The sequence below is a fragment of the Vidua chalybeata genome, chromosome 2, assembly GCF_026979565.1.
Source record: "Vidua chalybeata isolate OUT-0048 chromosome 2, bVidCha1 merged haplotype, whole genome shotgun sequence".
Taxonomy (NCBI): domain Eukaryota; kingdom Metazoa; phylum Chordata; class Aves; order Passeriformes; family Viduidae; genus Vidua; species Vidua chalybeata.
In genome coordinates, this window is record NC_071531.1 from 26,525,769 (window position 1) to 26,552,287 (window position 26,519).

Sequence of the window (26,519 nt, forward strand, 5' to 3'; positions counted from 1 at the left end):
ATTCTTGCAGCCTTTTAACAAATTTTTGTGTTCTTGTGAATGCAGGCTCCTGCCCAAAGGGGCAGAGACAGAGAATCTGCCCTTTGACTTAGATATTCACATGGAAGGAATATTCAGGACATGCAAATTTGGATGTGGAGAGTGCATTAGTCAACATCTGCATGCAGCTGCAGCCTGAGCTGCATCCCAAGCTGCCTGATGGCTTGGCAGTGCCACTCTTGGAACCCTTGGGACAACCTCTCTTATGCAGCAGGTACTGGCATCTTTTCTTGCCACATCTGAGAAGGGCAGTATCAGCAGGATCCGCTGCCACCATCAGCAGGATCTGAGCATTGCTATGGCAAACTACACCTGCCACAAGCAGCTCAGGAGAGACAGGAGCAGCAAGGCAGCCCCAGGAACACTGGGAGCCCAGGGTGCATGGGAGTGCTGCCTGCAGGCTCTCTGCTACAGTGTGACCCCTCCTAAAACAGAGAAACATCATCACTGAGCTTCCCCTCTCTGCGCTCATGGTCATCTTGGGCAGTGCCAGCAGGACAGACTGTGCCTGTGGAAACAGGAATCAGGTTTGGGTTGGGAGCTTGTGCAGCCATATCTGCAGGGAAGACTGCCCACTGGAATCGAGCATGCACCTCATGGGAATGCTGCAAAGTACAATGGCTAAAGCAGCAAATACATTTCCAAGTCCCTGCTCCAGTGTGTCCTACACAGGAATGCAGCAGGGCCTGAGCTTGCTTCCCTTGCTGGAGGAGCTGCCACCTGCTCTGTGCTCACTTGTTCTTTTATGCTTCTCCCAATGACATCAAATAAATGCAGGCTTGCTGCCTGCCTTTGTGCAAACTCATCGTGGCATGAGAGCTTCATTGCCACAATAGTAACTTTGTTTTGCAAATTCAGCTTAGCTGAAAGTAGAGACAGCATCCCCACAGAATGGGAATTGTGTCTGGTTACATCACAGCTGACTTCAGTGCCATCTGTTTTCTTGCTTTTCAAATATAATGTTCTACATATAGAGAGCTTCACCAAATTTCTGTTGCCCTGTTTCTTATTGAATTCCAAGGTCATTGACATGTAGGAAAATGCAAATCACTCTGTCTGTCAAATGGAGATTGGGCTTCATTCTATCGTGATCTATTGTGTTACTGGAAACTGATGTGGAATGTAAATATTCTGTAAAAATCCCTGCATTTTTGCTTGTTGCTGCTCTAAAGAGAAGCTTATTCAACTCCAAACATTGTACTGACAACTTCACATTCAGTTTATAAATACATTCTGTTGCTTCTTTTCATTTAAAACCAAATGGCTGAAAGTTGTTTTTGGAGAGTCTTTGGAGGTCCATCCATGGATAAGCCAACACTACTCTTCATGCTGAAGGCAGTTTCTCTGCTGGCATATTTTGCAGTATTAGTCCTGAACAGCCCAAACAAAAGCCTGAAATACGAACATGACAAAACCCACTCATTGGACACAAAATAATATTGAACATCAGAATAAAATATGCCAAAAAAGGAAACCCCAAACCTGATGGAATGTTGAAAACCTGGGGAAAATGATTTATGAGTTGGTGGTGCTGTTTGAGTATTATATGATGAAAGGAGAGACTTAAAATTCTCAAGTTACTTATTTATAACTGTTTCATTAGAAAGAAAAAATATCTGAAAAAAATGGGAAACCAGAATCTTATCTGATAATTTCTAAGTGACTTAGAGGCATTCACTCTGTCTTTTGTGTCTCTACTTGAGCTTTCATTGAAGTTCTTCAAGACTGAAAATGTCATCTTACCAGGTGCTGGTTTCCCTCTTAGCAGTTAAACCCTCTCCCAAACATCTTCATTGTTATATAACTAAAAAAATATTTTCCAGATATGTTTTGTGATTTCCACTGCATTAGGCCACACCTGATCTCCTGAATATGCCCAATTTTCATATCCCATCTACAATTACATAAATACTATCAGAGGCTCATTACTATCCCATAAATATTACAGTATTTTGATTCAAATTGACACAAACACACAATACATTGGACTGCAGTGCTCTTTATTCAATTCCAATTAAGCCTGGATTATTAAAAAAAAAAAAAATGTCCAACACACTCCAAAAGGGTAAAGATTAGCTAAAATGGCACATAGACTCATGGTCCATGCATGATCCATAAATAGCTCCCAGCATATGCAGAAGGCAGAAGATACAAAACATGCAGAAATAGGCAATTTTTTTTGCCCCTTCTCTTAAAAATGTTGATATAGTCTAGAATCAAATATGAAGATTCTGCATAGAAGTTGAAAGGGGGTGGGCAGGGGCTGGGTCTTTCATGATATTGGTGTTTTAGTGTTTTTCCTTCTGCCAGGATCTCAGTTGCCAACACTAGTGAACAGATTGAAAAGTAATTCTGGTAGGCTCCAGCTGGCCAGACAGCGGGTTTGGCTTTAGATTGTCCTCCAAATATGGAGGACTTGGCCTGTTACTACTGATCTGTGCTCAGGCATGTGTGTGTTGTGCTGCTCCCTATACCTGGCTGTGCAGAAACTCAGATGGTTCTGCTGGATGAAGCTGAAGGGAAGTTCCATCTCACCTTGTTTCTTAACAATAAACTTGAATATGGGCACCAATATATGACATTACCTGCTGGAAGGAAGTTCTTGCACAGTTTTGACAGCTGTTGAAGGTCATCAGCATCCAGAAACAAGAGTATGTGTACAATTATGTTCTCTGGCATTCAGTCTAGAAAGTCAAGATATCAAAGGAGAAATGGAAACACTTTCAGGGCTGAATAGGCTCAGTCTTGTTTCCTTAACATTTAACAACATCCTGAAATACAAAGATTAAAGCTGCTTGTATATTGGAAACTTTTAAGTTCCGAAATTAGGGATCAAATACAAGGAGGTAAACATTTGGGAATATGTTACATAAGGTAAAAATATAATCAGGGGTATTTAGATATATCTCCAATGAATTGTGAGCTCTCCATAGCTACAGTGTTAGGTAACATTCATTGCTGTATTTGTTACAGTTTCTAATGCATAATAAGAAAAAGGCCATTGCAGAAAGTAATTTAGAGGCCTAAGGGAAGGAATTGAATGAAAAAATAGCTATCTTGGATGATTAAACTCCATGCCTTGAAAAGCCTGCTGGCATTTTTACTGAGAGACTTCACAGGTGAATATGGTAATTTTTTACATGTTGCTTATAAAAAAAATAATCTAGGACTGCAAACTATATTCAACTATATTATTATTATATAATAATATTATACTACTATATTATTATACTATTTCTATTATTATTATATTATACTATTACTATAGTATTATAGTATATTATTACTATACTATAGTATTATTATTAATATATATAATATATATAATATATAACTGAAAGGGAGGAGACTTATGAAACTTTAGCATGATTTCATAAATCAAATTTAATCCCTAGATATAAAGGAAAAAAAATTCTAAACAAGTTAGAAAAGAAAGTTTAACCATACAGTACAAATAAGTCTATTAAAAGAAAGTTATTCATTGTGGTTAGTTGAGATGTGTTCTTTACCTATGCTCTGTAATTGCTAATCCAGCAAAAAAATCTCTCTGGGATTTCTTTACCTCCTTTGAGAAAACTTCTTCACTAGGTTGAAAGGAAATCCTTCAAGTACTCCAAATCACTTACAGGTAACAATAGCATGGAAAAAGTTTACTTAGTCTGTCTAAGAAGAAACCTAATAAATGGGGTACACCTGGTTTATCTGGAATTTAATTAAGTGTTTGATTCCATTCTCAGTGGAAATTATTAACTACCGTAGCTGGAAATTAATTTTAAAACTGTAAGATGAATGAAAGCACTGGCAAACCAGAAAGAGATAACAAGCTCAGGATCAAGTGAAAATGACAGGTTATTAGTTGGCCTTGGGTTGACTTTACAGCTATTTCCATGAATGAACAAAGCAGGAGTCAGCATTTTGAGCAATAAAAACCAGATAAAATGCAAGTACAAGGGGATGAGTAGCAATAATATTCTTAGCTGAAGACTTGGATGGAAACAACCAGCTGGGTTTTGTTAGTCATGGGAAAACCACAATCCCCAATGATGAATGTATAACCTGTAGTCAAAGAGATATGAGCCTGGGACATGACTACACAGAAGACCTGGAGAGTATCTAGCCTGCAGTGCTAGATTTCTCCATGTCATCTAGATGTGGAAAAAAGAAATAAATTCCTCATCAATCAGTAATTGTTGTTAATCACTACACTTCCTCTACCTTTTCAGAGCATGAGCAGGATTTATTTTGTTGGTAACTTAGATATGACTGGCAAAAAATACTGTTTCTAACCAAGCAGCCAGGGGATGCAACAGATCACTGCTGAATGCTGCCTGTCACAGAGACTGCCCTCTTGGTAAGGAAATGCTACTGAACCTACAGCCCGAACCTTGCCTGATGGAGATCTGGGCCATTCCTACCTATCCTCTCAGTGGGTACCAGGGAGAAAAGCTTAGCATCTTTCCCTCTGCTTCTCTCCTCTGGAAGATGTAGAGAGCAATGAGGACATGTGAGAGACGGAACTATTAAGAGACAATGACTCAAAACATTCTTCATTTGTGGAGATGCCAGGGTGCTTGGTTGACAGGGAGTAGGTGAACTTTTAGTTGTGTAATGGCTAAACCTCTGATCTGATAAGGCACAGGAGATCCTCACACTCTTCCTTTCCTTTCCTTTCCTTTCCTTTCCTTTCCTTTCCTTTCCTTTCCTTTCCTTTCCTTTCCTTTCCTTTCCTTTCCTTTCCTTTCCTTTCCTTTCCTTTCCTTTCCTTTCCTTTCCTTTCCTTTCCTTTCCTTTCCTTTCCTTTCCTTTCCTTTCCTTTCCTTTCCTTTCCTTTCCTTTCCTTCCCCTTCCCCTTCCCCTTCCCCTTCCCCTTCCCTTCCCCTTCCCCTTCCCCTTCCCCTTCCCCTTCCCCTTCCCCTTCCCCTTCCCCTTCCCCTTCCCCTTCCCCTTCCCCTTCCCCTTTCCCTTTCCCTTTCCCTTTCATGTTGTATTACTATAGATACTATAGATAATACTATAGATAATTTCATGTTGTATTACTATAGATACTATAGATAATACTATAGATAATACCTGTTCTCCTTTGTAGCCAAGTTGTTCTATAATAAACCCTACATTGTTTATTTACAAATACTGATCATTCAGTGTCGTTTCACACTAATTTGCCCCAAGGGATCTAGTAACAAGAACGTGGGTTACCCCCACCTTCTGTCCTAACAAAATGCCCTTCAGCCTCCAGAGAGTCTTTCCTTAAACACCTCCAGGAGTAACTGTCCCTGGAGTTGTTTAAGGAAAAACTGGACATGATACCCAGTGCTGTGGTCTGGTTAACATGGGGGTGCTCACTCACAGGTTGATTTCAGAGGTCTTTTCCAACTTAATTGGTTCAGTGATTCTGTGAGTCTGTCATTCTTTCCATACTGGACAAAAAGCACGGCTAAACCCAAAAGACAAAAAGCAATTCCTGAATTGAGGGCTCCAGAACTGGACGCACAGTACCTGAGGTGTGGCCTATTTGGCACTGGTGAGCCTACACCTAAAATCCTGCATACATTTCTGGCCCCTCAGTTCGGGAAGGACATTGATGGGCAGATCCAGAGAAGAGCGATAGAGTGGGTGTCCTATAGGGAGCAGCTGAGGGAGCTGGGGCTCTTCAGCCTGGAGAAGAGGAGGCTCAGGGGAGACCTTACCACTCCCTACAATCACCTGGAAGGAGGCTGCAGCAGGTTGGGGTCAGGCCCTTCTCCCAGGCAACCAGCGACAGGATGAGAGGACACAGTCTTAAACGCCATCAAGGGATTTTTAGGCTGGATATTAGGAAGAATTTCTTTACTCAGAGGGGTGATTGGTTATTGGAATGGGCTGCCCAGCAACGTGGTGGAGTCACCGTCCCAGGAGGTGTTTGGAAAACTGGACATGGCACCGAGCCCATGGTCTTGTTGACACGGTGGTGTTTGATCAAGTCGAGGATACAGAGGTCTTTTGCAGCCTAGTTTGTGACTTTGTGGCTCTCTTTCTGCCACTCTGGAATTCTCTCCGCGCTGGACAAACCCCCTGCGGGCGCCCAGGCAGGGCCGGGCCCCCTGTGCGGCAGCGCCCCCTGCCGGCGGGCGCGGAGGGCGGTGCGGCCCGGCCCCGCCCCCGTCCCCGCCGCCGCGGCCGCGGCACGTGACCCGGCCCCGCCTCCCGCCGCCGCCGCCGCCGCCATTGGCGGGGGGAGCCCGGCCCGGCCCCCCCGGCCCCGCGCCCGCCGTCCCGGAGGTGCCGAACGGTGAGTGCGGGCGCCCGGTCCCGCCCGCCCCCCGCTCCCGCCGGCCGGGCCCGGCGCGCTTCCCTCCCTCCCCCTGGGCATCGGGCCTGGGCCTTCCCCTTGTCCAGCCCCCGCCGCGCGGGGGGCGGCGGCGGCTGCCGGTGCCGGCGCGGGGGGAACAAAACCGTTGGGGCCGCGCACGGGAGGGAAGAGGGAGAGGGGAGGCGGCGAGGGAGAGCGCCCGCAGGGGCAGGATGAATGGGCGGGCGGCGTGGCCCCCGGCCCCGGGGGTGCGGCCCCCGGGAGGGCCGGGCAGCAGGGAGCCGGCGGCCCCGGGAAAGCCGAACCCGCAGGCACCCCCTTCCCGCAGGAAAGTTAAAGTGATGCCGGCGGAGCGAGGAGCAGGAGGAGCACGCTGCCGGTGTGTTGTGCTGGGATAGCGAGTTCGGCACGGGACGTGTCCCCGCCGGGACCGGGCCCTTCCCCGGTGACAGAAATAGCTGCCGGGAGCGACTGCGTCGCACGTGGGAGCAGAGAAGCAGGTGCAGAGCCAAGGCTCACAGCAATTCTGGAGAGCATGTCCTGTGAGGAGCGGCTGAGGGAGCTGGGGTTGTTCAGCCTGGAGAGCAGGAGGTTCAGGGGGGACCTTATCACTCTACAGCCGCGTGAAAGGAGGGTGTAGCCAGGTGGGGGTCGGCCTCTCCTCCCAGGCAACAAGTGACAGGACGAGAGGACATAATCCTAAATTGCACCAACGGACGTTTAAATTGGACATTAGGAAGAATTTCTTCACTGTGGAAGTGATTGGACATTGGAATGGACTCTCCAGAGTGGTGTTGGAGTCACTGTCCCCGAAGCTGTTTAAGGAAAGACTGGACGTGGCACTGAGTGCCCTGGTCTACTTGACAAGGTGGGGTTCAGTCACAGGTTGGAGCTCGATGATCTCAGAGGTCTTTTCCAGCCTAAATGATTCTATGAATTTTTTTGCAAGTGAGGAATATAGAAACTTTGGATTTCACATTTCTCTTCTGTAATCTTCCCTTGAACCCCATATTCTTTCAGGGTAGTGTTAATGGAATTCTTAGCATGTTACCAAGTTTCACAACCCTAATTCAGTTCTTGACTAGCTTGTAATGCTCTAGTGGGTCTAGTGGCACTTCATTAGCTCAGGTACAGCACTGCAGCAATAAGGTTTTTGGGGCCATTTTTGGAAGCCAACTGGAAGTGGAATTGTGAACTTGGAGTTAGAAAGCTGTAGAAGCAGTACATGGAATTAATTTCTTCTGTCTTGAATCTGTCAAAGGTGCATTGATTTTACTCTGCAATTTTGACTGCTGTTAGATCTTTTAGTGAGAGTTAATGTTGTGTAGATTTGTTATTCTCTTAACAAAGATTGAAATATTGCAAAATTGTTGCAGTTTTGGGTGCTTTGTTTTTCTTAAGTCAACTGTAGAGATCTGTATGTGCATCAAGTATTGTCACTTTGTAGATCTCCCCTGACTTGAACCTTTCCTGGAAACATGGAACTTCATAATGCAGCATTTCCTGCCTGGATCTGGTGCCTCCCATGTTCTTAGCATATCTTGCTGTTTCAGTGGCTGGTTGGGTCAGAGTGTTTGTGGCCTTGTGTAGCTGTGTAATTTTAAAGACCTTGTTCAGCAATTGTTGCTGGTGGAACTTAGCCTGAGTAGACTGGCTGGTACCTGGGAGTTCAGATGTGAGGTTGTAGTCAGATACTGTGGACACTTGTGGACTAGCAGGAGCACAGGGCTGCCTGCCTTGTTCATGGTGCCTTGGAAGTGATGCCCTTACCTGCCTAGTTCGTTGTGAAGTGCCTGCTCTGCCCCACTGTGGGGTGTTTGTGTGCAGCTTCCTCTGGGAGCTAAACTTCTCTTTGTTAGTCACAACACAGGGATGTAGCTTCAAGAGAAGCATCATGCTGCCACCAGACTGCCATTTACTTTTTGGCACTGCAAGAACATGTAATTTTTCCTTTTGCTTAAACCCAGCAAAAGTCTGGATCTGTTCCTGCTAGCAGAGGCAATGATGCTGCTGTATGTCACTTACTCAGCTTTTTTTTGCTGGGAACAAATTTGCCATTGACCCTCCTCACTGACAGAGGTTATGACTGAGCTGTTAGTCTGCAAGAAACTTCCAAGGCTGATGAAAATCAGCAGTGATCCTTCCTGTGCAGTGACTGGTATAGGGAATCTTATGTGTGGTTGTAGCACATTGCAGAAAATCACAGGGCTTTCTTCTGGATCATTTTCCCAGCTGTGTTGGTGTCATTTAAAGTATGCTGCATGTTCTCTGTCTGCTTGTTTTTCACCAGGCTTGATTGTTCATTGAGAGGAAAAGAGTTATAGATTCTTTTGCTGCTGAGAACCAAGACAGTCTGATTTTGAACAATGATGTGGCAGACTACTTGTTGCTGTGCTCTGAATTTCTTCATGTAATGTTAAAAGAAATCTAATTTTCTGTGCTCACAGACAGTCTAGATCTTCAGCTTTGAGCCCTTCATTGCGTCCCTTGGACAGTTGCAGCTTATCTTCAGTAGAGGAAAAATGCAGTATATATAAAACCAGTATATATTAACTGTTGCAATGCTAAGTGTAGAATGTGTTTATTAAAAATTACCAGGAATGATTGGAAGACTTGTAGCTATGAAATTGGAATGAGTTAAAAAATAGAGACATCTTGTTTGCTGCCAGAGTCCTGTTGTGCCAATACTTGCATGGATTCCCTCTTATATGTAGGTATCTCCTCTGCATTTTTCCGCTTCTCTTCCACTGGGATGTTTTTGAGAGGCTGGAGGAAGTATGGCTTAATCGTAAGTGGGATCCTTGTGGAAGATGGGGTACAGAATCCAGGAACCATCTCTGACATGGCTGGATGTGTTGGCTGGGAAGACATCAGGAGGTCTCTCCTCTCTGTGCATTAGCTTAGGACACTCCTATTGCTCAGTTTAACATGAGCTCAGCAGAAACTTCTGATGCTGTTTGACTCCACTCTGTGGCTGCCTTGCGATACTCATAGCCAACTTTTGGTTGAATTTGTGGTTATCTTGCTGCCTCTGACTTCCTGGATACTTCTTCTTTCTGCCAAATCATGACTTTAGCCTCTTGGCTGCTAAAAACAAATCAAGAAAAACAGTGATGGTTGTTCTTTTCTCAGGTAGATACATGCCCTCATTACCAATCCTTTCCTCATGCTGTTTTGCAGTTTTTCCTCTGGTGGAGGAGATTATGGCCAGAACTGCAATGTAGGGGGCAGGAACTGATGTAAGGATCTTCAGCATCTCAGTGGAGAGAGGAGAGTTGGTGGTAGGAACCTCTGGATGTAGGTTCTAAACATGCCTGAAAGAAGAGGGGTTGGGGAGGTGGCTGATGGAGCAGCAGAAGGGACTGGTGGTCCACTGCTGAGATTTGTGTCTCTTCAGGCAGCTTTAAACTGAGTGATGGACATTGATCTGTGTCACTTCAAGTCAGCTAAGAGCTGAGTTCCTACTGATGCTGTTACTATGCTTGATATCTGAGGATATAGTGAGCTTTTAGCCAGAAGCACTTACCTGTTCAGGTAGATTTCAGTGGGAAATGTCATGACTTAGGAAGACTCTGAATGAGTCTTGGCTGCCTTAAGTTAAAATTTAGTATTGCAAGCCCCAGAATCTTAGTTGAATCACAGTATTTTGTCTTGAAGGCAGCATGTGGATACAGGACAGGCATAAATGCTGGGCTTCAGGCTTCTGCTTCGGTTGTAGTGTGTTCTGTTTGGCTGCATGTGTATTTGTTTTCTCAGTGTTGCAGCCATGGAAAGTGAGAAAAGTAGGAGGGAATGCAGAAAGAGCAATTAAGGAATGTGTTGTGCTTTGTAGTGTTACAGTACCATGCAGCACAGCCTCAGTTACAACCACCGCTGCACTGCACATGCTGTTACCTGAGTTTGAATAGGGGAATGCTCAGGTGTCCTTTTTACAAAACAGTTATGGCCTGGCAGACTGTTCAACTAAACAAAGTGGCCTGAGGCCTGCACAGCAGTTATTTGTACTTGCAGTGGTGGCAGCTTCTTTGTCCTCCTAGGAGTATTCGAGAAGTCTTGAGAGATACTCCAGTGGCCCTCTGTCTTCTGCTTTGTTTAATGGTGAAGCTGTTGCTCATGACCATTTGATCTTTGTCCTGAAATTCATACTTTTCCTCAAAGAGCTTCAGAGGACTTGAATGATTTGTTGATTTAATACTTGGTCTAGGTCTCTGCAGTGCACATGGAGCAGCCTGACAAAATCACACCATTTATTTAATAAAACCTTTTTATGGGTTCGATCTGCAGCAGCACAGAGCTAGTTCCCTTTAACGTCTGTAATAATGCATTTACACAGGAGGAGCATGGTCTATCTCTCTCAGTGTTGCCAAAAAGATGCTGCTGAGCACAGATTACATCACAGTTCATGCAGGACCAAGGCCATGGGGACCTGGTTACTGAGCATATGGTTTCTAGGCTGGCTAGTTCTGCTGGTGTGGGACTCTTTAGAAAGCAGTGACATGTTGTTCCTCGTACTTTCACCCAACTAGGCAAGCCAGGATCCAGTGCAGAACAAGTTCTGATGCAGGAGCTGATGGCAAAGAGCAGTGTAAAGCAGAGTCATCTGTGTGATAAACCTGACTACAGAGGAGGACAGCAACCAAAACCATGTAGAGACAGTGGCACTGGAGCTCAATATTGAGAAGGAATCTGGAGGGATTGACAGGAAAATCTTTCAAACTAGCTGTTTAGATCTGTGCTAAGTGAACCAGCAACATCTCAGAGTTTATTCTTCCAGAAGTATTTCAAAAAATCTAAATTGACAACATGAGTTAGCAGGGGCTCAGAGCTGTTTAAGTTTGTTACTGATCTCAGTAACTATTCTAAAACTAGATTTACTGTTCCATGGGCTTGTGGCCTAAGGTGCTGCAATAATGAAGACTTGTCTTGCTCAGTAGGATGCCTCAGTTAAGTAGAGATTTCAGCAAAGTCACAGATTCTTCAGTGACTGCCAGATACACTGGGTTGAGTTACAAAACTAAAAATGGTGAATGATGGCAGTGTGAGACAAAGTGCCCTCAGCTCTTTAATGTTATTTCTTATGCAAAAGGCTTGACTGTCAAGACTTTTGGGTGTCTGGACTGTGCCTGTAACTTCTTTGGTTCCAAAATGATCTCATGGTCAAAAAAGCTTAGGAGCAATGTGGACAATTTGTGGAATTTGGGAGCCACTGACTTCTTCTATCTGTTGTATTTGGAAAAAAAAGTGGGAATTTTCATCATAAAGTAAGGTAGAACTGAATAAAAGGATTCCTGGTTGGAAGGAAGAGGATGGGAGGTGGGGGGAAGTGTATTTCAGTGAATAACAAAATACTTCAGCAAGGGCAACAAGTGACATGTGAAGAGATGGGAAATTATGAAGAGAGTAGAAAAGATTGTCTGGTAAACTTTGTTATAAACTGTGATATATTCAAATTAGAAAAGCCCTTTTTTGGTTTTCTAGTGAAAAGAAAATGGATAATTCAGGATTACAGCCAATTTTGGAATTGACAAATTCCCTTTCAAGTCTAAAAACATGATTGCTGCAGTATGTCTTCATTGTCCTAATTATGTTCTGCTGTGATTTGATTAAAAGAAAACCAAAACCTTTTTATTTTGCTCATATCAGCAATTCAGAAATTTTTGCTTTCAAATTTAAATTTTCCTTTCCTCCCATTGTCCTGAGTCCTGCAAACAAAATATAAACTGTAGTTCATAAAGATTTGAAGGTCTTTTAGAGTACTAAGACATGATGTGCTGTGGGTTTTTATAATTGCCAAGTTATTTTCTGTTGCAGAGATACAGCCCACTGAACACTGCTGTCATCTTTCTGTTTTGTTTTCATCTTTTACAGACATAAAAAATTTGTTATAAGTGTTGGGAAGTGTTTTGGGTCAACACTGAATGTGGTGTGGGCAACAATTTGGGGTGTCTTTTGTATGGCTGCCAGCAGTGCTGGGAAACTGCAACTTATATCCCAAAGGCATCAGTGTTTGTAGAGCAGAGTAATTACTTCTCATTTGTAGCTTGGCTGTGGTCGGATGCTGTTCATTTGCCTCATGGTTGTAAAGCAGGTTCCTTCTTGAAGCTCCATATGTGGTTCCACCATGCTTCCCAATTGGAAATCTACCTGTTCCTGTGACTTAATGTGAAGTGTGTATGCACAGTGCACGCAAAGGAGTTGCTCTGTAAACAGCTGAACTAGTGAACATTTATTTCTTAAGGATTTGTGCCCTTCTGCTCCTCATCCAATCCTTCTTTCCTGTTTTTTTGCTGTATCCATCTCATCCTTTAGCAGTGCTGCTAATTTGCTTTCATTCTGTTTCTACCCCAAGCCCAAAGCAACTCACTGCTGTAGTATTTTGAATTCCTTCCCCTTTTTCTTAATTACAAGCTGAATCAGATACTGCTTGCTCTGAATGTTTCAAGACTATTTGTAGAGAGGCTAAAGAGAAGTCGCTGCTAAGTGACATATTCTGCCTCAGTGGAGACATTGCTTGCATTCTCTAGTTCCTGATTTTCATGAAAGGTGTAGAAATGCAAAGTAAGGCTGGATTGCTTTGTCCGGCTTGATTGGCATTGACTGTGGGGCAGTGTGTTTGTGTAAGCCTCATTTCCATAAGAAACCAGGGGGGAAAGTGCTTTAGGAATAAATTAAGAAAACTTGCTTTGAATGCATATTTTTAGACTTGTTAGTCTAATATATATTTAGACAGGTAAATTAATGTTAAAATTAAACAACAATTTTGAGTGTTTTGAAGCAGTGTGTTTTACAAGGCCCCCCCAAAATTAGGTTGATAGCTTAGCATGATTAATAATGTAACAACTGTTTAATTTCAACCTACAAGAAAAAAGTGTGTGCATTTCACTTAAATGTCCTTTTTACCTTCCACTTTTATGTCAATATAACTTACAGAATATGGCTAGACTTGGTTTTCTGCTTATTGTAGTAGCTAATCTGGTTAAATTCTGCTGGAAGAAATGGAGTCTAGCCAAATCATTAAAAGCTATTTACGTTTGGGGGCGTTTTTAGTTGTTTTTTGGGGTGCTTTTTTTTTTCTTTTTTTTTGTTGTTGTTATGTCGGGTTTTTTTAAGTCTTGCAAAAAATATTAATTTTGAGAAATTTCCATTTTTGGGGTGAAGAAAACAATGTTCTAGATACAGCAGACTGTTAACTACCAACTGGGAAAAAAAAACCCCTGCTGTTTTTCTTGAATAGTATTTTTGTTGTTATTGTGGCAACAGATGAAATAATGGAACAGGAAAAGTCCTTTTCATAATAGATGAAGTTTTTATGATCAGCATTATCTTTTTTTCATGTAATTAGTGAAAGAAAGTCAGTATTTGACAGATGAAAACAGCCTAGGCTTTAGGCTGCTGTTTTCTGGAATTTTTTTTTGTCTTTGTCAAAAACTGCTGATTTGTTTTGAAATTTAATGATGGAGATGCTTTTTTTAAATGGCCTTATCTCAGTGGCAGTGTTTCAAGTACTTTCCAAAGTACTTTTTGTTTTCAGTTTACATGTGTAATGTAAATAATACAATACCAATAAAAGCACATCAAATCTGGGAAGAGAAGACAATGGAGAAAACAAGTCACATTTATCAAATGAAATTCAAACTTTGCTCTTCATCACCTGGGTTCTTTTTTTATCGTTTGTTTCCAGATTTTTTACAAAGGTAGGAAGGCCTGTTGTTAAATATAAGCTTTGTTTTTTCAAGTTTTACTGATGCAAAATTACTTCCAGGAGTTGGTGACACCTATGTATGGATTTCTCTATGAAGTAGTCAGTATCTGTACAAAATTTATGCTTTCTAAAAAGGGAGGGGGGATGAGCAGGGAAAAGCCCATGTGGTTATTTAGGAATGACAGAGTTGAAATTAACATGGTTGGATAACTATACAGATCTTTTTCCTTTATTGCAGGACTCGAAAAATCCTCTTTAAAAGGTGCAGTGCTCTGGAAGCTGTTACTGCCTATAGAAAAATGGACATGTTGCAGATACTACGTAAAACCACAGAGCGCTTGGAATGTGACTACTGCAGCTTCAGGGGAACTGATTATGAAAACATACAAATTCATATGGGCACTGTTCACCCAGAGTATTGTGATGAAATGGATGCTGCTGGTTTGGGTAAACTTATCTTTTATCAAAAAAGTGCAAAACTGTTTCACTGCCATAAATGTTTCTTTACCAGCAAGATGTATTGCAACGTATATTACCACATCAAAGCACAGCATGCAGCACCTGAGAAGTGGAACGAAGAGCAGAAAGAGCAACAGGTAGAAGGAGATTCAGATTCATCCAAGAAAAGTGTCACATTGGAGCCACAGAAACCTACCCTTTCCCCTGAGTCACGCAAACCTGCCCTTTCTCCTGACCTCCCCAAATCTGAACCTGTTGTTTCCCCCAAGCTTCAGAAATCTTCTGTGTCCCCGGAGCCCCAGAAGTCTGTTCAGGTGACTTCCCCAGAGCCAGAGAAGTCAGTCCAGACTGTGTCCCCAGATCCAGAAAAGTCAGCCCAGGCCACATCTCCCGATCCAGAGAAGTTAGCCTCATCTATGTCCCCTGACCCACAGATGCCACCTCCTGCTGTGTCTCCTGACCCACAGAAGCCATCTCCTGTCATGTCTCCTGACCCACAGAAGCCATCTCCTGCTGTGTCCCCCGACCCACAGAAGCCAGCCCCAGCCGTGTCGCCAGAGCCCCGTCGGCACTCCCCAGCAACGTCTCCAGAGCCCCGTCGGCATTCCCCCGCCATATCACCTGAGCCCCGGCGCCATTCTCCTGCTGTGTCTCCAGAACCCCGCAGATACTCCCCAGCTGTGTCACCAGAGCCAAAGAAACCTCCTCCAGCAGTGTCCCCTGAGCCACGGAGGTATGCCCCAGCTGGGTCTCCTGAGCCACGGAGGCATCCCTCTCAAATGCGTAGGCCCGCTTCTGCTTCTTCTCCTGAAAGCCGGAGGCCTGCTTCTGCAGTTTCACCAGAGTCATGGAGACCTGGTCCCACTGTTTCCCCTGAGCCCTGGAGGTCTTCACCTCATGAAGTGCAGAAGTCTTCCACAGTTTCTCCCTGGGCTTCAAAGCCTGCCATGTCGGTGTCCGTAGAATCCCGGAGGTCTGCCCCCGAGTCCCGAAGGCCTGGTTCGGTTGTGTTGCCAGAACCTAGGAGGCTTGTTTCTGATTCGTGTAAGTCTACGTCCTTTTCTGAATCTCAGAAGTCTACTCTTGTTTCTTCTGAGCCCTGGAAACCCATCTCATCTGTTTACCCTGAAGGCTGGAAACCTGTTCTGTCCCCTGACACATGGAAGCATTCTCCCCCTGTTTCTCCTGATCTTCGAAAGTCCAGTCACACTGTTTCCTCTGACTCTTGGAAGCCTTCTTTCTTTCCTGAGGTCCGTAAGCCTGGTGTTTCAGTATCTCCTGAATCTTGGAAACTCTCTGAGTCACGGAAATCTATGTATTTTTCTGAAACTCAGAAATCCACCTCTGCTGCTTCATCTGAGATTCAGAAACGGTCTCATTTCCCTGAACCTCGGAAAAGAGTGTTGTTCCCAGAGACTCGTAAATCTAATCCTACTGCTTCTACTGATGTCCAGAAACGTGCTGTCTTTTCTGAGCCCCAGAATCAGATGTCTGCTTCTGCTATTTCTGCTGAAGGTCAAAAGCAAGCTCTGTGTTCTGAAGCCCAAAAATCCGCTCTTGTTTCTTCTGAAGTCCAGAAGCATGCCCTGTTTTCTGAAGCCCAAAAACTCACTTCCATTTCCTCTGAAGTTCAGGAGTCTACTTCCTTTCTAGAGTCACAGAAATCCACATCTCCTGAAGTTCAGAAACATGGCCTCTTTACTGAGTCCCAGAAACCTACTCCTGTTTCTCCTGAGACACTTAAGCAAGCTGTTTTCACAGACTGCCAGAAATCTGCTGTTTCCCCTGATGTTCAAAAGCATGCTGTATTTTCTGAGATGCAGAAGCCTGCTGCTGCTCTATCCTCTGATGTCCAGAGACATGCTGAAACTACTGTACCTTCTGAAATCCAGAAGAACATCCTGTTTTCCGAGCCTCACAAGCCTGCTTCGGGCTTTTTCTCTGAGCTCCAAACACCTAGTGAGTCGGGTGAGAGTGACTTTCTCTCACACAGTTTAGATGATCAGAAACCACTGGATGATTTATTCTCACAGGATGAACAATCACTATTAGCCAAAGAATCACCTGAACACATGTTATATTCATGCCCAAAAAAGAAGCCCAAGAAGGAAAACCAGGAGAACTCAGATTCTGAACTAAATAGCAGTGAGTGTGGAAAACCAGTGGTGGACTCAATGGAGATAAAGGAACAAGAATCCAACAGTGACCAGGAGCAGTATGATATGGAGTCATCTGATTACAGCAAAGAGAGCAAAATGGATGCAACTACGCCTACGCAGCCACAGTGTGTGCTTCAGTTTACTGAAGAGAAAGAGGCTTTCATCTCTGAGGAAGAAATAGCAAAATACATGAAGCGTGGCAAGGGAAAGTATTACTGCAAAATTTGTTGCTGTCGTGCAATGAAAAAAGGTGCTGTCTTGCACCATTTAGTTAACAAGCATAATGTTCAAAGCCCATACAAATGTAAAATATGTGGCAAAGCTTTTCTCTTGGAGTCTCTTCTTAAAAATCATGTTGCTGCTCATGGTCAAAGTCTGTTGAAGTGTCCCCGTTGTAATTTTGAATCAAATTTTCCCCGAGGCTTTAAGAAACATTTAACCCATTGCCAAAGCCGTCATAGTGATGATACACCTAAAAAACACTTGGACAGCCTTGAACCACTCGAAGAACAAATTTAATCTTTTTTTCCCCTTGTGCTAGAAAAGCTGAATTTACGAAGTGTTCAAAAGTGTTATTGTATGTTAACCGAGTAGTTTAGCTGATCTGACAAGTCAGAAGATGCATGGTTTATTGTACTATGTTTAACTTGTCTTATAGCTGTATTACTGAAAAGATTTACTTTTGAAAGTAATTTTAAATGCGTGTTCATGTCTTTGTATTACCCATCAGTAGAGTCATATTTTATTTTTCAGATGTACTATGTTTTTGAAACCAAAATGGATACAAATTAGTTTTGTAAAGATTTGTAAAACATATAGGCAATTAAGGACTGGAGTGGCAAACAATCTGTATTTTCCTGTGAAGACAACTTCTTTTTCCACATTTGTTAAATGTTGTATTTTTTAAAATGTTTTTATCAAGTTCTCAAATCAAAATTCTCACTAAATTGAATGTGAATGAGCAAGAATATGAGGAACTACCAATATTCCTGGAATAATTCTGCCCTGAGGTTGTAATTGAGTGTATAGACATTTGCTGGAAATTTATTGCACTCAGTTCTCTGACTTGTCTCAGATTTAGAAGCATCAAGGTACTTATTTTGTGATTCTGTATTTTGGCCATGTTTTAATTATTTACTAATATCCATTAAATTGATAGATTAACATCAGACTATGTATAGCTCAACACTTTCTCTTGATGATCCAGATGTTTGTAATGTCAGACAACCCCTAAATTTCCTGTAATTGGTGAAATGTTATGCTTTAATGTTTTAACAATAAAAAGAAATCCAACCTGGCGTTGGCCATAATTTTTTTTTTTTTTTGTTACGTCAAGAACAAAACCTTTGTATTCAATGCAGTATCTTTTAAGTATCTTTGGCAAGAAGAGATGCAAAATTACCTGGGAGGTCTGCTTTGAAAGCTTCAACTTTGCAGTCATCAGCCTCAGTCATCACTAAGCAAGGTTAGTCTAAATTTCCCGTCTCTTTCAGAAGAACATGTCAGATGTAAATGAAGGAAAACAAGAATTTATGCACTGTTATTTAGGATGATGGCCTTTGTGTGATTTGTGTATTACTTGTTAAAAACACGTAAGTACTTTATAATTCAGAAGGAATGTAGATTTCATGTGGAGGCAGCACAAGGAAGAAGGAATTCCTCTCCAGCTGAATTATGCCTAGACAAGCTGTTTTAAATATGGGTTTAGGATATGAATGTGTTAGTGTTAAATTAATAATAAAAAAGTCGCCAGGTGTAATCTCCAACCAAAGAGCTTCAGATTGGTTTACTGAAGCTTGTGTTTTTATCTTTGTTGTCTTTCAAGAGGATTTCTGAAGGAATGGCAAAGATATTTAAAGCTCTGCACTCAGGTGACTTCTTAGTGCTGTTTATTAAGTGAAAGAGTTGCCTACCTATATGTCTATATGAATAATTCAATTCCATTTTGTGACTTATTATGTATGTGCTATGGCTGCAGTTCAGTGTAGAAATAGTGGCATTATGTAAAAGCCAGTAAAAGTGACTCAGGACAGCACAGAGTGACACAGTCATTCTTTACTTCCCAAGTGTTAGAAAATATTATTTCTTGCAATGGCAAATATTTAATAATGAAGGTCAGCATAGCGAAATAATTTCCTGACTTTGCAGCATGTCTTCATTACACTTGGGGTAATACTCACAATATTAAACTTTCAGGTTCTCTAACTTTTTAAAGGCTGTTACATTAATAGATCATATATATGACTGAAAAAATGCTTCTATATGAACTTTTAGGCAGTTATTTTTTATCATCCCTGTCCTTGGAGAAGAACCTCTTCTGTGTACTCTTGGAAGGACACTGGTTTCAATCCTTTTTGTGAAGAATGCTCAACGGAAAGTACAAAAGGGAAACAATAAACAAACATCAGAGGAGGATGTTAAAGGATGTTAGCTGTGGCCATATGTGCAATACAAACTTACCTTCATCTTTTTATAGCAAAAAGTGATTGATTGTATGGAATGCTCAGTCATGTTTTTAAAGTGCATTTTCATGAGCTTTCATTCAATCAAACTAAAAGTACTCTTCTGCAGAGAACTTGGAGGTGTTTGTCAGAAAAGGCCATTTTTGTCTCTAGTTACACTTCATTTCATTTGATATTTGGGGAAAGATTCTTGCAAGAATGACTAATTTCAGTAATTTATCTTCAGCATAGCTAAAAGTGTCTAGCTGTCTTGGTATATCAGTATGTTGCTTATCTCTAGATCAGAGAAATATGGAATGTAACCACTAGAATATGAACACATATAACATTATTGGTACTGTTTGGTCTTACATTAATGAGTGAATTAATTGTGTAAAAACACCCCTGAGGACCATTTAGGATTCGGTGTTTTAAAATAAGAATTCTGTGCTTCACAATTGTCTGTTCTGAGAAAGATTCTATAAAAGAAGTATTAAATTTTAGTATTAAAATTTAGTGGAAGTCACGTCAAAGGAATTGTTGCTAATTTGTAATGTCTGGCATAGTTGACCAGGTATTTCTTCTGAGCTGTACAATCAAAAGTGTAGGCTCGCTGTCTTACTTTCTTTGGGCACAAGGGACAGTGAGTTCATACAGGTTTATGGTAACTCTAAAACTGCACCCTCAATCGCAGACATGCTGGCTGAGTTGCTTATCGATGATGTCCTGACAACTCAGTTGCATTATTTCCTCACATCTGCCTCTTATCTGTCAGTTGTCTGCTGGGTTGTTTTTTTTTGTTTTTGTTTTGGTTTGTTGTTTTTTTGTTTTTTTTTTTTTTTTTCACTGCCTCTCTACCTTTTTACTCTGTTTTACTGAATGCTTAGGCAAGATTTTTCTTACACCACGTGAAAGCCACAAGTGCTACCCCCTAACAAAATGGATAAACTCTGTTTGTTTGTGCTTAGTGTTTCTTTAGCTGAGCTAAGCTTTGGTGTTGTAGTTGAGACTTGCTGTTCTGTTGAAGCTGCAAGATAGCCCTCATTGTACCTAGACACTCCATGACTGCAGCAGAGGTTTGTGCAGGTATCAAAACCAGATGTTCTGATTCCCTGTCTCAAATGCTTATACTAATATTGACTCATCAAAGTGTACAACCTTCTGAAACCCAAAACCACAAACTCCAGAGTTTAAGTGAAACTCAGTGGAAAAGCAGGCATTTATTCCCAGAGGCTTCCTCCAGTGCTGCAAGAGGAAAAATTAAAAACAGTTGTTCTGCTCTTTTTACACTCAGCGTTTCGTTTTATTCCTTATTCTTCCTCCATGCACAGCCTTAAAACTTGAAACATATTGAGGAAAAACAACTTTTAAATACCTCCCAAACCTCCTGCATTTTAAAAGTGAAAATAAAAATAAATTCTTTAAACCCCATGGGGAAAATTAAATACTTGCATTAAGAAAAAGGTACGTAACATAGGTATATGTCATCCTGACTTTGCAGAAGACTGAAGGTTTTATCAGTTCCAGCATCCATGCTATGTACTTCTAGTTAGCAGTGGTCAGAGGTTCACAGACACAAGAGGGTGAAGTTTCTGGCAGCTTCTCACAGAAGACCCCCCCTCTCCCCATAGCTCCCCGCTACCCAAGCCTGGCCACACAAAGCCAGTACTTACTGCTACATTAGTGGAAAAAATCTGAGCAAAGGATTGTAACCAAGTGGAGTGGGTGGATTGGTGGCTGCAGGCGCACAGAAGTCTGATGTATCCAGTGCCACCTTTGTCTTTTCTTCACCAGCAAGGTCTCCCATGCCTCTTTGTTTAGTCAAAGGGTGGAAGTAGTGGAAGAACTACCATCAGAGAGGGTTGAGTTAGGAGTGACTCAAGAGAACTCAACTCATGCACATCCCTGACACCCTAGGGGTGGTGTCCAGTGTGCTGTGAGAATTGGCTGACTCCCATGGCTATTGAACATCATCTTTGATGGAGTTTGGGAAAAGTTCCCTGTCATTGGAGAAGAACAAATGCTTCACTCATTTTCAAAAAAGTACAGAAAGATGGTCCAGATTTCCCTGCTGGCAAATATTTAATTTCTATAATTCTGATAAAAAATGATGAAAACATATTAAAGGTGAACACTTCGGTTATCACTGGTGTTCTATAAACGTTAATACTTATGCTGACTCTAAGGACAGAATCTTCCTGAAAATTAAAGGAAAGGAGAGGGATGTGCAATTAAAGAAATCTTAAAGCTACTTCTGTTTTCCCTCATTCTGCAGTTTCCAAATATGTAACTTTATAAGGACTCATCAATGCAGTTGCTACAGACCTGAATTGGCTCAGTGATACCCCATGCTGTTTTACTTTGGAGAAGAGGAGAGCTGGTAATGACCAAATGAAGAGTTTGGAGAAAATCAACTCTGCAGTTGAAATGATGTCTCAGCATGTCATTAACACATATTGGTAGAGCAACCTCACAGATGGGACAGAAGCTTTTTACATGAGGACCATATGTGCACTAAAGAGATAATGTAATGACCTTTCTGCTGTGGCTTTGGCTTTATGGGTTACTGCTCTCAGCTGCCTGACTCCTTTTGTCTGTGCTCTGTTCCTTAGCCCCTTTTTGTTGAACTGTTCACCTGTGTGATTTCTGAAGCTGAAATTAGTCTCTTAAAATGTCTTGACTATAATATTTTTTTTTTTTCAAAACCAGAATGATTTCTAACTGACTACATTTATGGTTAAATGAAGATCCCACTATGGTGCAAATGGGGTGTTAACATCCAAAAGGGGCAAAAAAAAGTCACCTGGAGGTGAATGATAAGTACTAATTACATATTTCTTGGCGAAAACGCATGCACATGGTAGGGAAAATTTCTTCACCAAAGGAGTGCTAGGCCAGACAGGCTAGAGTAGGCAGCTCAGGGAGGCACCATCCTGGAGGTGTTTGAAAGACATGTAGGTGTGGCACTTGGGGATATGGTTTAGTGGTGGAGCTTGCAGTGCTACATTAACAGTTGGACTCGATGAACTAACAGACCTTCCAACCTAAAGAGTTCTATGATTCTGTGATTCTACATGTAGCCTATGTGGACCAAAATATTCCTATTTGAATGAGTCCTTCACTACATGTCACTTCAGGTTCCTTCCAATGCCCTGCCACTGAGTACTCTGGGACTTGTATCAGCTGAGCCACAAACCTCCCAGTTAAATGAAATGCTTTCTGCCTCACTGTGAGGCAAATCAATGTGTATTAGAATGTTAAATAGTTTTCTTGAAGTATTTTGCTGCATAAATCAATTATTTATGTGGGAATTATACCAAATGATCTATGAAATACTGTTTTCCTCTAGTTTCCAGATGCTGTTCTGCTCTGTACCCAACCTATTGTTCATTAAGACTCTTCCTCTGTACTCTGAAACAAGTGTTTTTGTCTCAAAGTCAGCATTAAAAATAACTGACAGTATGGAATATTAATTTTGCCTAAAAAAAATAATTGCTATGGCTAAAGGCAGGTTGGAGTTGATGCAAATAAACCCTTAAACAAACTAAATGTTCCTGATATGCATATGGGAGAAATACACATTGGACAGAAAGGGGTATGTGTGTGCAAATACAGCATGGCTTTTACTAGTACCACTTGTTCACATGTAAGAGATTGTTTTGTTACAGCTTTCTCTCATATCTAACTTCCCAAAGATTTTACAACTAAAATAATTTTCAGAACTGGAAACCGAACAGACTTTACCCCCTTTGGGCTGTGCTGATCTCCAGAGTGTTCACAGTGACTACAGGAGTGCAAAGTGTCAGAAAATATTAGTGTGGAAATTCTCACTGATGTGTTAAACAAGATTTGGTGTACATTTTAATCTGCACAGGAGGAATTATGGCTTCTCATTGAATTGTAATATATGGACTTCTATAATTAATTTTCAACTAATTCAGTATGGATGTTATATTTTAAATGATACTATCCTCTGACATTGCTGTTTGTGCATTGCTAGATCATGTAATTATTTTTTTAGTCTCCCTATTATCCGATTCTTTTAATTTGCTGTGGAATCAGCAGCACATTTCTTGATTAGGCAGTACCTCTGTTGTAGCTGCAAAGAAATCTGCCTGAGGATTGACTGTATCAGCCATTTTTTATTTTTTGCTCCCTTGCCCAGAGAAATTGTAGATGCCCCATCCCTGGAAGTGTTCAAGGCCAGCTGTCTAGTGGAAGTTGTCCCTGCCCACGGCAGAAGGGTTGTAACTAGAGGATTTTTAAGGCCCCTTCTAGCCCAAACCATTCAGTGATTGTACGATTCTGTGCTACATCAAGAGCACAGAAGTTTTATTGTTCTCTGCCTCCCGGAGCCCCGTTTCGGTAAAGTTGTCATTAGAGGGAGCTACAGAGCAATTTATGAGCCGATCAGCTTTAAACATGCTAAATACACACACACAATAATAATAATAATAAAACACCAACGATTGGTTCAGAAATGGCTCTGGGCTTTTGTCCTTGTTCTGGTGAATTAATTTTGTCCCTCCTATGACTGATTTCCTCGCCACTGTATTCCGAGTCTTTTGTTTTAAAGCACTTGTCTGTTTTCTTTGACACCCCTCCCTGCTGTGCAGTATTCCCACTCCCTCAGCATATGCATTATTTACAAAGGTGCTCAAAACATTTATGTAATCACCAAAAAATGACCTCTCTTTTGTTCTTTAGACCACTACTCATCTCGGTAAGAAAAAGCTCTAAGGGAGTTTCAGAGGAGTTCTGCGCCTGCCATGGAGGCGTTGGAGTGCTGGGCTGCGCTCGAGGCCCCCCAGTGCCAGCTGCCGTGCCCAGGACCCGTGCTGGGCATAAGCTCTGTAAGTGCAAAGAGGATTTCAGTGCAGTCCACAGCAGCTGGTGCACACAAGTGAGAGACAGCCTGTGCCTGACAAGAGGGTTTAAAAATCTCTGACCTGTTGACTGTCAGAAGATGAGGGGATGAAGCAGGGCCACAAGCACTCCCCTCAAGTCTTGCTCACAGCAGCTGCAGCTCCCACTGCTTTTGTGGAAGACCCCAGCAGAGTTTCTCACCCAAGTTTTGCACTGAGAAGGACACACAGAAATCACACAGTGATTCAGAGTCGCACAGAAATGCACTGGAGGGAACTAGTGAGACGGAAAAGAGAAGAAATGTGAGAAACCACATTTAGATCCAGGTAAAACTCTCCCAGGTTTGGGCAGAGAAAGGACAATCTCCAAGTAAGAAATCTGAACATATGAATCCAGGTGTAGCTGGTGGTGTCATAGGAAGTCTGCCTGCAAAGCAGTGGTAGCACTGGCTGGGTTTAGTATGTTTGCACTTCCACTGACAGCACTTATTTGTTATTGATGCACAGCAAGATAGTGACTGACTTGCTTTCACCATGTTGGTGACATATTTATTTATTCTTTATATCTTATCTAATATTAAATTAGATATAAAGAAGAAGTTCTTTACTGTGCAGGTGGCAAGGCACTGGAACAGGTTGCTCAGAAAATTTGTGGATGCTCCATCCCTGGATTTGGTCCAGGCCAGGTTGGATGGATCTTTGAGCAACCTGGCCTAGTGGAAGGTGTCTATGGCAGGGGGCATGAGATCATCCTTGAGGTCCTTTCCAAACCATTCTATGATTCTCTGTTACATCTGTGCTCTGGGACATTGCCTTCAGCTGCAGCCTGCCCATCTGCAGTTATATTTCCCCTTGAAATCCAAAGGAATTTTGCCTGAGTAAGGCTATGCACAACTTGTCTTACAGAGGCAAAAGCAGTTTGCAGATACAATATAAAAACAAGGCCTGAAATGTCTGTCCTTCATCATTTTGCATTGACTTGCTGTGGTCTGGGCCATCTCCAGCATTTTTTCCTCTCTGCTCTCATTACTCCAGGCAATAATGAAACTGACTAAGTGAAATGACGAACTTAGCCTTGACATGGTCAAAATGTTGTTGTAATGGGGAAAAATACAAACATACTGCCTTGGCCATGGGAACCTTCCTGCTTCTTTTATAGTAAAAAAAAAAATACCAGAAATCCTTAATTCCCTCAATTTCATAGTCAATTTCAGAATTCTTTGGCACACATCCACTCTTAGGTGTTGCAAAAAACATCAGAGACAAAAAAGTCAGAAGACTTTCATAATTTGATCTTTCCATCCTGTCAGTGAGATTGTTTTTTTTTTTAATTTTAACTTCCTACTAATGCAACAGAAGTAAAGTTGTAGGGATGTCTTAATAGTATTGAAATGATCAGCAGGAATGGACACATCACTTGGAAGCAAATGCCTCTTTTGAGTAATGGTCTCCCACTGCAAGATGAACTGACAAAATAAGATGAATGGTCTTAGGCAGGATTGTTGGCATAGCCTTCATTGTGGTTTTGAAACAGCAAGGAAAGATTCAAATACCTATGTGTTTACAACAGAATCAGAGCTATTTATCTAAACTGGTTTATGTCGGCACATTTATGTGCGAACAGCTGAAGTAAAGATTCCAGTTCTGCTGATAAATAACAGAAAATTAACCCACCACCCCTGGCTTGCGCAGCATAGTTCACATTGCTTTGTAGCAGCTGCAGGATGGGTTTTTTACATTTTGTATAAACAAACAGATATGATCCCAGCACAGGGCAGGGCTCCTGCCAGGCTCTGGCACAGCAGCTCCATGACCTCCTGGCCAAGAGAAAGCAGGCACTGGAGCCTTTGATGGCTGTTGGCCTGGGCTGTGTCCTATCCAGATTTCTTAAAACAGGCTATTTTATTGTTTGGCTGTGAACGCATTGCTGATTAGATGGAAGTGGGTTTGTTTAATTAAAAAAAGAAAAAAAAGGAAAAAAAAAAAATGGCCAACAAATTGAGTTAAAACTGTGTGGTTTACGGCAGAAAATGCCAAAGTTAATTATGGTTACCATCTGTTTCATCAAAACCTTTATTTGCTTTGGATACCTCTATTTTCAGGTCAGGACTGGTTTTAATATCTTTCTCAAATTTATTCCAGTGACGAGGCACTTTAAAATTAAATTACCTTATTCTCCATAACCCTGAGCAGAGTCGTGATGTCTGCAGTGACCTTGTGGTGCTATTTCTTGTAAAGAAAATATTACTGTGGCTTTAATCACTGCAAGCTTAGCTCTGCAAGCAGAAAGCTTGCATGGCTTTTTCCAGGGATTTATTAAAGGAGATATGTGTGTTTCTGTGGGAGGCATATTGCAGACATGAATGGCATTCTTTTCCCCAGTATCTCCTTTTCACTACCTGACCGTGATTTAATTTCTGATATATCAATTCTCAAAAAACCCACGAAGAGTTCACCTCTCTGCGTGGTAGTTCTGCACACACCTTGTTGCTAAGAGCCATGTCACAATATATGAGTCAGCTACCTTGAGAGTCTTGCAATACACTTGTAAGGGAGAGTCTGGAG

At 42.0% G+C, this 26,519-nt stretch overlaps 1 protein-coding gene across 2 annotated transcripts; it reads left to right on the forward strand.

Annotated features, from left to right (window-relative positions):
* The first annotated feature begins 6,250 nt into the window (after positions 1–6,250).
* Positions 6,251–17,946, forward strand: CHAMP1 (chromosome alignment maintaining phosphoprotein 1). 2 transcript variants are annotated; one of them, XM_053935970.1, is made up of 2 exons: positions 6,251–6,307; positions 14,269–17,946. In XM_053935970.1, exon 2 carries the CDS (start codon positions 14,330–14,332, stop codon positions 17,165–17,167), a length of 2,838 nt encoding a protein of 945 aa, XP_053791945.1. In that variant the 5' UTR covers positions 6,251–6,307; positions 14,269–14,329; the 3' UTR covers positions 17,168–17,946. The 2 variants fall into 2 exon arrangements, with proteins under 2 accessions (XP_053791945.1, XP_053791944.1); XM_053935969.1 differs by lacking the exon at positions 6,251–6,307 and adding an exon at positions 6,597–7,196.
* Positions 17,947–26,519: the final 8,573 nt, after the last annotated feature.

Bases quoted from the DNA above. Each gene is read 5' to 3' on its own strand.
- CHAMP1 (XM_053935970.1), top strand. From the start codon at position 14,330: ATGGACATGTTGCAGATACTACGTAAAACCACAGAGCGCTTGGAATGT.